This window comes from Panthera leo, chromosome A3 (assembly GCF_018350215.1).
Source record: "Panthera leo isolate Ple1 chromosome A3, P.leo_Ple1_pat1.1, whole genome shotgun sequence".
In the NCBI taxonomy this organism is placed as follows: domain Eukaryota; kingdom Metazoa; phylum Chordata; class Mammalia; order Carnivora; family Felidae; genus Panthera; species Panthera leo.
Window position 1 is genome coordinate 38,942,036 of NC_056681.1, and position 15,615 is coordinate 38,957,650.

At 36.6% G+C, this 15,615-nt stretch overlaps 1 protein-coding gene across 10 annotated transcripts in view; it reads right to left on the reverse strand.

The window, feature by feature from the left end:
• The window catches only part of TASP1 (taspase 1), a 341,560-nt gene extending 326,154 nt beyond the window's left edge, over positions 1-15,406 (reverse strand). For all 10 annotated transcript variants that reach the window (XM_042931627.1, XM_042931624.1, XM_042931625.1 and 7 more), the window contains exons 1-3: positions 15,331-15,406; positions 5,440-5,658; positions 1,859-1,926 (exon numbers count right to left, since the gene is read on the reverse strand). In XM_042931627.1, coding sequence (XP_042787561.1) covers positions 1,859-1,926; positions 5,440-5,584 — 213 coding nt within the window. In that variant the 5' untranslated portion in view covers positions 5,585-5,658; positions 15,331-15,406. The remainder of the gene's footprint in view (positions 1-1,858; positions 1,927-5,439; positions 5,659-15,330) is intronic.
• Positions 15,407-15,615: the final 209 nt, after the last annotated feature.

A 15,615-nucleotide genomic window follows, 5' to 3' on the forward strand; every position in this document is an offset into this window, starting at 1 on the left:
TGAACCTGATATTACACTGTATGCTAACTAACTGGAATTTACATAAAAATTTGGAGAAAGACAAAAATAAATACATAAATACCCTGATAATTTATACTTCATATTCATAATTGAATCTCAGACTTAGCTAATAACATCTTTTCCCACTGTTTTCCTCTCCACATCCCTAACTAAAAAGCAGTGACTCTCAGTCACACAAACATTTAGATGGACATATATATGTGACAAAAGCATTTTTGGTACTATAGTAGTTCCCCCTTATCCTCAATTTCAGTTACCCCCAGTCAAATGCAGTCTAGAAGATAATCCTCCTTCTAACATATCATCAAAAGGTTAACAGTAGCCTAGCGCTTACATCATCATGCTTACATTATACACCTCACTTCATCCCATCATGTAGGCATTTTATCATCTCACATCATTACAAGAAGAAGAAGGGGTAAGTACAGTACAATATGATATTTTGACAGAGAAAGACCACATTCACATAACTTTTATATACACACAGTATAACTGTTCTATTTTATTATTGTTGTTGTTAATCTCTTATTGTGCCTAATTTATAAAGTAAACTTTATCATACGTATGTATATATAGGGAAAAACAAGTACATATAGGGTTTGGTACTATCTGCAGTTCCAGGCATCCACTGGGGGTCTTGGAACATATCCCCCATAGATAAGGGCAGACCACTGTACAAAATATTGAGATAAACAAACAATGTTCTTTTGTAATATGAATTATACAGAGTAACGGCCTATAAAATCACCTTATTTCTTAAGTATAAAGGGGAGAGAGAGAAGGAAAACTGATTTCTAAATGAACAATTAAAGCTCCAATTTAGTCAACAAAAGAGAATGCTCAAAAATTAAGAGCTGTATTCCTCATTAAGCTTTTAATAAGTTCATTCATTGTATAGATTGAGAAGGCTGATTATACATTCAAGATGTATTAGGATTCTAGGACTATAGTGATACAAAACATTGCAGACAATAAAAACTTACAAAATTAAAAAATAAGAAAAAATATGAAATAGTTTAGAGAACTTCTAGCTTCATTATAAATTTAAAAAACGATAAAATCCCTATAACAAAATTTTCTTACTTATGGGATTTCACTAATGACTCATAATCTTTCTTTTCAATGGTATTTAAATATAAACGAAAAGAGCAGGGAGAGACCCAAATTTACTCGATATATAATATCCATTAACATTGTATTTGCATAAAAAGTAATGGATGCTTTGCCAGTAAGAGTATACAGTCAAGATCAAAATAAAAACAAACAATATTACTTCTGAGTCCATTCCTGCATCCAAATTAAGTATTCAACAATTTAGCAAAACCTCAAAAACCAAAGAGAAAAAAAAGCACAACCGAGAACAAGGGCAAAGCTAAACTCAGGAATGACAATGAATTTGCTATGATACAAACTACATAATGAAAAACAGAAGGAAAAAGTACAGGATAATCTCCCTAAGAAAGTACCCATTTTAATTTTTTATTACTTATTTTCTTCTCTTCATTGAAAGATACACTGGCTGCCTTTGAAATGTTTTCCCTACTCCTTCAATGGAGCTCAATGCCTTTGCAAAGATTAAAAGATATATGATTATGTGCCCACATTTCCAAAAATACAGACTTTAATCTGGGAAAGGGAGGGAAAGATCTAAGCATCATTTGGAGAATAAAAAATACAAACAAAACAAAACAAAAGACCCCGCAAATATGAGCAAAATAATTTCATGGTCCAAACTAAAGACTCTCTTCTAAGTCAAACCTTAAAATTTTGAATTTCAAGGTAAAGCTGCTTGCTGGTCAAAACTGAAATGTTTCCATCATACACACTCTGTTCATACCTTCTGACAAGCTCGTTTGCATACATGTTTATATTCCTTGGCTTTGGACTCAGAATGATAACCCGCACCTGTAGTGGAAAAAAACAACCGATTGCTAGTCATCATTAAAATATCAGAGATTTTGCTTATATTATATACATAGTTCATACAAACTAATGCTCCCTTGGTGACAATAAAAGTATTATCCTACATGTATGGAGTTTTCAAAATCTAATCGCCTCCTTCTCTACCATAGCCTTTTTCATGCCATGCCTTACCTTCTTTTTCAAAGGCTATTTTCCTGACAGAGGCACTAAAAATAGCTCATATCCCCAAAGGGACTCCACCAAGATCATCTCCTTTCAAAAACCTCTCTCCAAAGTCAGGTTTTTTGTTTTTTTTTTTGTTTTTTTTTTTTGGTCTGGAGTTGATAACCCAGGAGGTGTCAGGGACAGAGTCCCTTCACTTTCCTTTCTGTTGACCTTTAGAAAGCCCCTGCCATTTAGCAAATAACTGCTCAGAATCCTGAATCCTTAAAAATAACCAGAAAACTAGGTAGTTTCTACATAACATTTGAAGTTATTTCCCACAACCACCAAAATACCATCACTGCTATCCAAACTTTTTACACCCTCTCACTGCTGGACTGTAGCTCAGGGTGTCTCTGAAACCTCAGTAACAGCACATTCATGTGTGTCTATAAGAAATCCTGGTGTCCCTGTCTCTTAAACACCCAGCAACCTACTCAAGAGAATGGCTCTGAAATGTGTTGCCCTAAGAGGGTGAATACTTGCTTAGTTAGGGACTTGAGAATAATATAAATAAGAAAGAAACCAAGACAAGGGCCCTGAAACTCTCTTGATGATTAGGCTTCTAAACAAAGTTCTTTAACAGAGAACTCTGAATCACTCCCCCCAACTCCCCTGAACCAAGGCCCTACAGGGGTCCAACATAAAGAAGGTTAAGAACTGCATTTCTAAGCCTCAGGGCTGTTCATGTAGGCCTACAGACTCTAACACAAACCTAACCCACCTTTCCTCAAGTCAGAGAAAAAACTAGCCCATGAAACTATCAAACAGGGACCCAGAAGAGCAGAAAAGATGCAAAACCAACAGGAATCCATACACCCAAATTCTAATCCTATTTCTCAAGAGAACTTCAAAACTTCATAGAGCCTATGCCAATATTGAACAGGCCTCTTTTCATGCTTCTCTAACAGGTCTGTCGCCTTAGATCTAGGGGCCTCAATCTTTCAGCAGTATTTCCCAAATCATGGGACACTATTGCTAAATAAATAACTTTAGTGTATGGATGACAGTTTTAATAGGATTAACATACAACTCCCCTTTGAATAAGGGAAAAGTCTCAGCATGGCCACAATACATCTTTAATATCTGGTTAACATTTGCTAATTTCTCTATTTAACAAAGGAAAGGTAGGCTCAGGATCTAAGCCACAGACATGCAACAGGATTTAGCTAAAATTTAATTACACTGGTTTGGTTATTTACACTGTAAATTACACTGTATTTAAAGTTATTTTTGGGGCGCCTGGGTGGCTCAGTTGGTTGAGCGTCCAACTTTGGCTCAGGTCATGATCTCGCGGTCTGTGAGTTCGAGCCCGGCGTCAGGCTCTGTGCTGACAGCTCAGAGCCTGGAGCCTGTTTCAGATTCTGTGTCTCCCTCTCTCTCTGCCCTCCCCAGCTCATGCTCTGTCTCTATCTCAAAAATAAATAAACCTTAAAAAAAATTTTTTTTAAGTTATTTTCTTCTCATGCAAGTGATACTGACATTTCATTTGAGTAAAGATAAGTTTCAGCTTTAAAGTTTTAAGGTAAAAAGTGTTCAGCCTTTTGATATTAGGTAAACAGTATAGGTAGTATACAGACTAGGAAAAATCAAGAATCTAAGACTCAAATGACTAAAATCTGGGCAAGTCTCCTCTAGTGGGGGGGGAAAAAAGCTTTAAGATCTCTACAATGGATAAGGAATTGAAATTTCGTCCCTTAAATGTGCAAAATATATATTTCTCCATGGTCAGTCTATCTGACCTTCTAATGGTTTAGAAAAAGAGTCACTCTAATCCACATAATTTCCGCCTATTACTGCTGGCCCTAACACCAACTTATCTAAGATATCTAAGAGCCATTCCCATCCAGTGAGTAAAAGAAGAGGGACATTACCATGACAGTCATAAAAAGCAATGCTTTCCAACTAATCAAAAGCTCTATGTTGTTGCTTGTCAAAAATTTTAAACCTTTCTTGTATGTTTGTCACATACTCATTCTAAATAAAATAACACTGGGTACCAGTGCACCAGCAACATTATAGTAGGAAGAGCCCCGGACTAGGAGTCTGAAGGCAGGCATTTCTGGTCCCAAGTCTACTTCTAACTGGGTTATTTCTAAAATTTACCTCATTTCTTTGTAAAAATCTTTTGAAAGAAAAGCAAATTGAACCTGGGTTTCTTAGATTCTCCCGGATTAGATTCTGTAAGACTCCCCAAGTTATCTAGTCTAGATATAGACAAAGTTTAATGACCAGGCAGGACACCAGTTTGGCAAGAAAAAACAATTCTACTCCTCACCCCATATCAAAGTTAATCTTGATCCCACCCTGTTTGACTGTCTGGGGATAGTTAAAAGGAGATCCAGCCATTCCTTCTCCCTTCACAGAAGTCATGCATTTTAGATAAATGCAGGCAAATAAAAATGACTAAAGGAAAAAAAAAAAAAAAAAAAAAAAAGCCTGCTGAGAGCAGAGCTGCCCTGCTCTGAAATCCAAAATCCTCAATGAGTGGGGACCCAGGAGTTGAACTTCACTGTGTCTGTCCCCCAGATCCTCTGAAGTAGAGATTATGGGCTGATGTATTACCAAAAGCACTAGACTGGGACTAAGGGTCCACATAAGGGTTTCTCAACCTGGCTCTAGTGCAAACTAGCCGTGAGGCTGGAGCTACTTAATCTCTCTTCCTCATTTTTAGTATTAAGGCAAACTAACTCCATGATCGTATAATTCTATTCTAAAAAGGCCACAACTCAATATGGGGTCAGTAAAATTTCTCAGTAGCATTATTTTTAAAAACAGAAACTAGAGTTTAAGAAATGACTTTGGGGCACCTGAGTGGCTCAGTTGGTTAAGCATCCGACTCTTGGTTTCAGCTCAGGTCATGATATTGCACTTTCGTGGGTTCAAGCCCCATATCGGGCTGTGCACTGGCAGTGTGGAGCCTGCTTAGGATTCTCTCTCTTCATCTCTCTCTGCACCTGCCCCACTCACACTGTCTCTCTCAAAATAAATAAATAAACTAAAAAAAAAATTACTTTGTCTGATTCTAACACTACTTAATTATACCTATTACATATAGGGGGTGAAAGTAAGTAACAGGGTAGAGAAGTAAAGAAGACATAAGAAGAGCTGTCAGTATAAGATCTTCCAAGTAGGGAATAGGAGAGGCCTGTATTGAAGTCACTCTTTGGTTCCAACTCCTCTCTGGCAGTTTGCCTCCTCCAGATGTGAAATTCAATTCTCAGTGTACTTCAAGGCAAGAAAAAAAAAAATCAACATTATTTTCATCTTCCGACTCACCCACTTAGAGCTTACCTGCATGTACCAACACAAAGCCCCCTCGCTTCTCCTTATGGGATTGCTTTGTTTCCAACTCTTTGACTGTTATTTTAGCAGCCGAAACCTGAGATGATCTGGAAGGCAGCCCTTCTCCAGAACTCATCCCCTTCTCCATGGTCATTCTCTGAGATTACCATCTTCTATTGGGGAAAGTGCATACTTCCATCCAAAAGTAATTGCAGGAGAAGAATTACCCTAAAGAAAAACAGCCAAAGATGGTATACATTTCCCTCTCTAACACAAACATAACTTATACAAATATGTGCAAAGATAACTTTCCAGAAACCTAATTTTAAAGTCATTTAACTGGATAATACAAAGAATATGAAAAGGTAAGATTTAAATCTCTGTCCACAGACAGTACTTGCTTGAAGTCATATAAACAAAAGAACTGTTGAAAAAAGACTTCCTACTGAGTCTAAAGATATTTTATCTTTCACTGCATATACACTGTAGAAAACCTCAATATAACTTAAATATGACTTTCTACTCCCTCCAAACCAAATACTAATAATCTCTGGGACATTGTAGAATCAAAGATGGTGCCTTGATATAAAGCCCAGGTCGCAGCTTACTTTTTTCACCAGCTTTATTGCGATATAACTGACATATAACATTATGTAAATTGGCGTACAAAATGATTTGACACACACACATACTGTGAAATGATCACCACAATAATATCAGTTAACATGTCCATCACCTCACATAATTAGTTTTTTGTGTGATGCGAAAATTTAAGATCTATAAATTGCTGCTTAAAGATATGAAGCAACGGATTCGCACTTGCCTGTGAAGAACTTAAGACAAACAGTACAATGCTCCACAGCTTGACTGTAAAACATAAATGCTAACAAAATTGTAAGACCAAACCAAGAAATGAAAATAACAACACTTGTGCAAATACTTAATTTTCATGAAAAGCTTTGTTTCTGAGGTGCTCGATAGATGACATATAAAATGTAATGAGACAAACTAAAAACAACTTATACCACCAAGTTCCTAATTTTTCTCACAAGCTCACAAGCTTCTAGCAATCTTGGCTTAACAACAGTAATTATGGTATGGCAGAACATATCTCAGATTAGGGAAAAATGAATCATTTAAAAATCAACACAGAGATTTAAAGAAAATCTGAGAGTCGGGTGGCTGACATAAACACCTAGATTCATACTGTCAGGTAAAAATCTGTACTTTATTCTAAAATGGGGAGGGGCATAAGTCTTTCTTTTCTAATATAAAACATAAATAGTAATATAAAAAGTGACTTAGCTGCCTAATCCAAAAAACTGGTGTTTCTCAAAGTGTGGTCTGCAGACCAGGGTTTGCTACCAGTGTGCAAGAGATTATTATTTCATTAATATTTTAATTGGTTTGTATACACATTTTCAATAAAGAATGTGTACAACTTGTGTAATTTTTTTTTCTATTTCCTTGTTCTGTTTCTATTTTTGAAGCAATTTTTATCTATTAAATATAATAAAAAATTGAGCTTTTATTTTTATCTTTCATTCATAGTTCCATACTTCCATTTTGTTTGGGGTTTAGTTCTTTGGTTTGGGGTTTTGGTTCATTTGCACTTTACAAAATAAATAGTCAACAATGGATTGAAAATTTTTTTAAGTTGGTTCTTTACACCAGAGGTGGTCTGAGAAGCACTACAATATAGTATTTTAACTTCTTTTAATTCTTGGTTAAAAAGAGTCCCTTGAGTTAGTATCGAAAATCTATGAAGAACTTACCAAACTCAACACCCAAAAAACAAATAATCCAGTGAAGAAATGGGCAGAAGACATGAATAGACACTTTTCCAAAGACATCCAGATGGCTAACAGACACATGAAAAGATGTTCAACATTGCTCATCATCAGGGAAACACAAATTAAAACCACAATGAGATACCATCTCACACCAGTCAGAGTGGCTAAAATTAACAACTCAGGAAATAACAGATGTTGGCAAGGATGTGAAGAAACGGGAACTCTTGCAGTGTTGGTGGGAATACAAACTGGTACAGCCACTCTGGAAAACAGTGTGGAGGTTCTTCAAAAAATTAAAAATAGAACTACCCTACGACCCGGCAATTGCACTACTAGGCATTTATCCAAGGGATACAGGTGTGCTGTTTAGAAGGGATGCATACATCGCCATGTTTATAGCAGCACTATCAACAATAGCCAAAGTATGGAAAGAGCCCAAATGTCCATCGATGGATGAATGGATAAAGAAGATATGGTATATATATACAATGGAGTATTACTCGGCAATCAAAAAGAATGAAATCTTGCCATCTGCAACTACGTGGATGGAACCGGAGGGTATTACACTAAGTGAAATAAGTCAGTCAGAGAAAGACGGATATCATATGTTCTCATTCATATGTGGAATTTGAGAAACTTAACAGACGATCATAGGGGAAGGGAAGGAAAAATAGGATAAAAACAGAGAGGGAGGCAAACCATGACTCTTAAATACAGAGAGCAAACTGAGGATTGGTGGAGGTGGGTAAAATGGCTGATGAGCTTTAAGGAGGGCACTAGTTGGGATGAGCACTGGGTGTTATACGTAAATGATGAATCATTGGATTCTACTGAAACCAGGACTACACTGCATGTTATCTCACTTGAGAATAAAAAATAAAAAAATAAAATAAAATAAAATGAAGTAAAATAAAATAAAATAAAATAAAAGTTTGATAGAAAAAAAAGAGTCCAGTGAACTTTTATCACAGAACATTTCATTTAAAGGGCGCTCTGTGCTTATAGCCCTGACAGAAGGATTCTCTCTCTCTGTCGCTCCTCCACTCACACTGTCTCTCTCTCAAAATAAATAAGCTTTAAAAAATATATATTTTTTTTAAAAAAGGACAAATAGAGGTTTTTTTATGTTTATTTATTAACTTTGAGACAGTGTTAGCCTGAGTGGGGTGAGGCAGAGAGGACGAGAGAGAAAGAATCCCAAGCAGGCTCCCCACATCCATTCACAACCCAATGCAGGGCTCACTCTCCCTAAGGATGAGATCATGACCTGAGCCAAAACCAGAGGTGGAGGCTTAACTGACTGAGCTACCCAGGTGTCCCTAAAGGACAGATAGTTTTAAATCAAAAAATATATTTGCTGTTGTACTAAAATGTTTATATATATTCATAAATGCAGGAATAAAATTTGGATTACAAAAGAATGCTGATATTGATTAAATAAACATGAATTGAAATGCCTGCTTTTGTTTTTGTTTTGTGGTGATTGCTGACTTTCTAAGGAAGGATTCTATTCTAATGACTTCACTTATTTGACTTAGGTTATTTAGTTATTTCTCTTTGGTTATTTCACTTATTCGACTTTGGTTACTACTTATTCATGTGTCAGTTGACCAAGTGGATTTTTTTTTTTATTTTTTTTTTTCGAAGTGGAATTTAAATGATTAGCATACATGCCATCATGTCTGACCCAGCCATGAAATGAGCTTAGGCCCAATAGTCCCACAAACACAGGTGGAGTGAAAACTCAGGCCTCGGAAAATTAAGAGTTTCAGTTAAAATGAACACACATCCAAGCAGTATGAGTTATTAAACTTCAAGCTACTCTGACTCACCATTATCAGATGCATTCTTTCATAAGTAAGAAACTGAAACACCTATATTTTACAATGAATAAGGTTGATGTAATAGCATTTTAATATATATGAGAGATTTAAAAACATTGCTTCTCAGGCTTATCTGAAAAAAATAAAATGTGGAAGATGAATTAATATGCTATTTCTTGAGCAATCTACCATCCCTCAGAGAGAGAATATCTGAAATATATTTAGCTAATCATGTCATCTCCATAAACTCCTCCAAAAATGTTGGCCCGAAGGTTCTGCTGGACTAGGAAAGGAACTTAAATACACAGGCTATCCAATGTACAACTCTGGCCTCCAACTCCCAATGGTTACCGGAATGTTTTGAGTTCAATTAGAAATGAAGCAACTTCTACTCCAACATCAGTTTTTGTTTAACTCAAAACCTATTAAAGGTCTGACCTAATAAAGAGTTCCAACAAAAGACTTAAAAAAAAAAAAAAAAAAAGACAACAAAGGGCAAATGGGCAAATCCCAGTTCATAGAAAAATTATACAACGGTTTAAACAGATCAAAAAAGGCTAAACCTCACTCAAAAGAAAGATACAAAACAAAACTACACCCAAATGCCATTTTTTAACTTGGGTTGGCCAACATCCAAATTATATCACGTTTTGAGGCAATTGAGAATCAGGAGTTCTCACACACTATAGTAGTAACCTAAAGATGACAAAACTGAACAAGAGCAATTTGGCAAAATCAATCAAAATTAGGAATGCACGCTGAAGGATTATTTGCAATAGTAAAAATATGAACCAACAATATGTCTTAATGTAAGTGGTTAAAAATAAAAGCATCCTTTGGAAAAAATGAGAATAATTTTGGTAAGCAAAAAAGGCATAGTACAGATGTACATGCAATACCATATTTTGAGGGAATGGGGAAAAAGTAATACAGCTAAATATATACGCAAAGTACAAATCTGCAAGAATATGCCAAAAAAAAAATACTATAATAGTAGCCACCAGAAGAAGATTTGAATGACTAATGGACAAAAGTGGGGTGGAAATTTATTGTTCATAGTTTATACCTTTCAATTCTTAAAAATCTAAACATATTATTAAAAAAAAAAAAAAACCCACCTCTTTTTTTTTTTTATGGAAACATGAAGTAACTAGCTAAATCCAAGTTCCAAAATAGAGCAAGCCTATGAGATCTCACTTAAAAACTTCAGTAAGGGAGGAAATGTCATATGCTGAAACTTCTCAATACTCATCCCACCCAGGGCAGGAATAGACAAAAACATGGCCAAACCAACAATACTGCCCAAGAAGTCTGTTTTTGTTTTTCTGAATCTTGAACTTCTGAGGCCACACAAACTACAGGTAATCCAAAAAAAAAAAAAAAAAAGAAAAAAAAAAAAAAAAACAACAAACAAAGAAAAAGGAAAAAAAAAGATCATAGTGTTTGACCCCTACAGTTCAGACTAAGGAGTAAAAACTAAATCATTTCTGTAGACTAACATCAAATATCCCTGGTATTATTTTTTATCACATTTGTACTAATTGTTACAAATCATTATTTGAAATTGATGAAGCATACTTACATCAATATATTGATCCACAAGAAAAATGTCTAACATTTCAGCCAAGCTTTGAGGTAACATTCAATACACAAAGTTTCCAATGAAAGGAGATGCACAAACATGTTATAGTTTTACACAACAGAAAACAATTATATGGTTCATTTTTATAATGCTTTTATTTATGAATAATATACCTGAATATGGACATTTTGCAATTTTCCACTAGTGATGATATTAAAATTCATTTTATTATTTCTAACAAACACTGGTAACTTGTCCATCTTCCGAAACAAAGTTAGCATATGACCCAATAATTTCACTCCTAGGTATATACTCAAGAGAACTGAAAACATAGCCACACAAAAAAACTGTACATGAATGTTTTTGGCAGAATTATTTATAATAGTCAAAAAATGATTAACAATTCAAATGTCCAAGAACTGATGATAAACAAATATGGTACATTCATATAATGGCATATTATTTAGCCATAGAAAAAATAAGTACTGATACATAGTATGGCATGAATGAACCTTGAAAACAATCAAAGAAGTCAGACACAAAAGGCTGCATATAGTATGCTTCCATTTATGTGAAATGTCCAGAGTAGGCAAGTCTAAGGAGACAGAAAGTAGATTAATGGTTGCCTTGGGCTGGGAGGCTAAAGGGGAATTGGAGAGTGACTGCTCATGGGGGCGGGCTTTCTTTTGATGGCAATAAAAATGTTCTAAAACTGATTGTGGTGATGGTTGCACAATTCTGAATATACTAAATGCCACTGAGTTGTACACTTTAAGTGGATAAATTATATGATAAATGAATTCTATCTTAATAAAGCTGTTTGGAAAAAAACAAACTTCCTGCTTCACATAAATTGTATCTTTTCCAAGTTACCAAACTTAATGGCCTTTTCTGCTTACAACCCTTGTTCTCTAGATCCCCTAGAGGTCTCCTAGATCCCCTGCTCTTCATGGCCCTCTGACCCTTCCCAACTTCGTCCTCTTACATGACTCCCTGTCCATGGACCAATTCTCAAATTTCAGCAATTTCATCCACTGCCAATCTTTCAAAACAATCATCCCTCAGTAAATCAGATGATTTGCAACTCTTTATCCTGTCTCTTGAGCTCTAGCCACGAGTCTCCTGCACAGCTCAACCTGGATCCTCTTCACTCTTAGCCTACCCAAAACAAACTCATCTTTCCATAGAAATCTAGTTCTTTACACATTACTCCTTATTTTGCTTAATAGCACTAATTTTTTTCTAACACACCTTCATGTCATCTAGGACTATACCTACTTTCCAAGTCCTATAAGTTTCTCCCTCAAGCATTTAACTTCCTTTTCCCTACTGCCTTGACCCTTGTTCAGCTCACATACCTCTTAGCATAAATGTTACAAAAAGCATTTTAACTTTTCTCCCCAAATCCAGACTATTGTAAAACAACCAACTACAAAAGGCTGCCAAAATAAATCTCATAAAAGGACAACTCCAATCAAAACGAATAGCATGCCAAAAGACATGAACAGACAATACGCAAAAGAGGAAATATAAACTCGATATCCAATATTAAGGGAAGAATATTCAAAAAAATACAAATAAAAATGAAATCTTCCTAACTAGCACTGTACAGCCGCCATAAACTGATGTAACCATTTGAAAAGGAATTCGTCAGTATCAGGAGACTTAAAATGTGTAATTTTGTATATACTACCTTTCCAGAGATACTCTGTATGAACTAGTCTACACTAAAGCACAAGTAACAATAATACTGTGGATACCTCTAAGGAGAACTCAGAGACTGAGGGGCAAAGATGAAAGGAAAACTTGATTTTCTAATAGCTTTATGTATTTGATTTTTTTTTTTAAACCATGTACTATCTACAGGTTTAAGTTAGCCATCTCTGAGACTAAGATGAATGTAAATTAATCTGATTATCAAGGCCAGAAAAGAAACTCAGAATAAAACATTGTTTCTGCTCTAGGGACTTTGAAGACACTGATTTAAGGTCTAAATCTTGACCCCATTTCTCTCAAAGACTGTTTTATTTTCCTACTGCATGTGATGACACTTTTTTTTTCTTTACACCACTTAGAAAACTACTGCATGTCCTGTTTGCCCCTGGTGTTGAAGTTTTTCACTCTAGATTTATTTAGTCTTTTAGAAACAGTTGAAAGAATAATAAGTCAGGGAATCCATTCATCTTATAGCAAAAGGCTTTTATAGAAATACAGCCCTTAAGCTATAGCAACTGATGGATAAAGAAACATTTTGCCACTCTTAACATCATGACATTGAAGGTTTAATGCCTCATTCAATGAGCTCCAAAACACACTTATTTCATCTTTGACCCAATAATTTCAATTTTGAGAACACTTTCTACCAAAATAACTTCAAACACAAAAAAGACTTTATGTCTTTTATGCTGTGTTTAACACAGGATAATATAGAAAAACAAAAATCTGGGAGTGACCTAAATATCCAACATAGAAAAATGGTTAACAAATGATAACCTTTATTATTTATGGTCAATATGTTTTCAACAAGGGTACCAAGGCCATTAAATGAGGAAAGGATAGTCTTCAACAAATGGTGCTGGAAAAACTGGATAGCTACATGCAAAAGAATGAACTTGGAATCCTACTTATTCCTACCCACCTATTCCTTGATATACACAGATCAAGAACTAAATGTAAGAACTAAAACTATAAAATTCTTAGGAAAAAACATAACCTCGTCTTTGACAATGGTGTTACATAGGACACCAAAAGCACAAGCAACCAAAGAAAATATAAATAAATTAGTATTCACCAAAAGGTTAAAAGGACACTATTCAAAAAGCAAAAAGAAACCCCACAAAATGGAAAAAAAAAAAAAAAAACCACTGCAAATTATATATCTGATAAAGGACTTGCCTCCAGACTATATAAAGAACTCATATAACATCAAAGTTTTTAAAATCTCAACATAAAAATGAGCAAAGGAATTAGACTGACATTTCTCCAAAGATACAAAAAAGGCTAATAAGCATAATGGAAAGATGCTCAACATTACTAGCCATCAGGGAAATGGAAATCAAAACCACAGTGAGATACCATTTCATAAGCAATAGCATAGCTGTAATTCAAAATAGATAATAAGTGCCAACAAGGATATGGAGAAATCAGAACCCTCTTATCCTGCTGGACAGACCACTTTGGAAAACATCTGGCAGCTCCTCAAAAAGTTCAATATAGTTACCATATGACCCAGCATTTCCACTCCTAGATATATACCCAAAAGAACTGAAAACCTATAACCACACAGAAACCTGTACCTGAATGTTTACATAATTATTCATAATAGTCAAAAAGAGAATTCAATTCAAATGTCCAACTGATGATGGATAAACAAAATGTGGCATATTCATATAATGGAATATTATTCAGTCATTAAGAAGGAAAGCAGTACTGATACATAATACAACATGGATGAACCTTGAAAACATTATGCTAAGTAAAAGAAGGCAGACACAAAAGGCCACATATTATATAGTTCCATGTGCATGAAATGTCCAGAATACGAAAATCAATAGACACAAAAGTGGATTAGTGGCTGCTAGGGACTGGGGGATCAAACGGGGAAGTGATTATAATGGGCAGTTTCTTTTGGAGATGATGAAAATGTTCTGGAACTATATAGTGGTGATAGGTGCACAACTCTATCAGTATAGTAAAAACCAATGAAATTTACAATTTAAAAGGATGGGTTTATGGTATGTTAATTATATCTAAAGGGGAAAAAAAAGATCAATCTATGCAATGGATGCAATGTACAAAAATTATGCTTTTTGGTTATAACCACACTTTATACACACACACTATAATCACAAATAGGTTGAGAATTTGCTATTAAAAAAAAAAAAAGGAAAGGGATCAAAATGCTGGGTTGGTAAAACTACAGGTGATCTCTTTATAATTATTTCTGCGTTCTCCAGATATTCTTTAATAAGCATGCACTGCTTTTTACGAGTGGGGGTGGAGCTTTATTTAAAACAAACAAAAAAGGAAACTGTTTTAACTCCCGAGTGTATAAAAATTCCTTAGGTTAGTATTCAACGATCTCAGTCACATGGTCCCGAAAATACCTTTCCTTTCCCCTCCCCTACAGAGGCGAGTCAAGTTAAACTCCCTCCTTCCGGAAACACGATGCCCTCTATTTCCAGGGCTGCTCCAGCTCCTGTTTTCCACCCTCCTCTCCATCTTCTCGGTCCTTTCCTCCGCCGCCGCCTGAGCAGTAAATGCTAACGTCCTGACGGACCCTAACCAGGCCTCTTACACCACGGGGCTGCCCTGGCCCCAACCCGCCACGCACGACTAGGGTGCACACTCTCGGGTCTCTGCGAGCCTCCGACTCGGAGAACCCCGCAGCCCGCACTGCAAAGTGAGTGAAGGACAGTGAGGACTGCCCACACACAGACAGCCCCTTCCTCGGAGAAGGAATGAGACCGCCAAGCTGGAGCCAACGCTGAGAAGGGGACCGACACGGGCGCCACGCGCGACCGAGGGGCCGAGGGACGTCCCGGATCCGCTCCTTCAGCACCGCCCCAGGCAAGTGGGCATCATGCGCGCCGCCCCCTCCCGGCCCCGGAGAGGATGTCCCGGTGAGCGTACGGGGCCTGGACAGAGGCAGCGCCGCCGCGGCTGCAGCAGCGCGGACAGCGTGAGAAAGAGGGACACTCACCCGCGTCAGCCCCGAGCCCTCACAGCACCGGAAGTAGTCACCCGCCCGTTGCCAGGGTGAGGAAGCGGGGCTTACGTCAAGCTTTTCCATTGGGCATGCGCCTAGCCACGTGGCCGGAAGCTTACGCCCACGCGCTGATCTGACTCTGCCCACTGCTAGCGAACGTTTCACCTGGCCGCAGAAGTTCTGCGTGGATTTCACCTGGAGCTTCGTTCTGAGCTGCGCAGGCGCTGTTGCCTATCTCCCCTCAACCTGCCTCTTAGTGAGCCCGAGTCCTGTGACTGT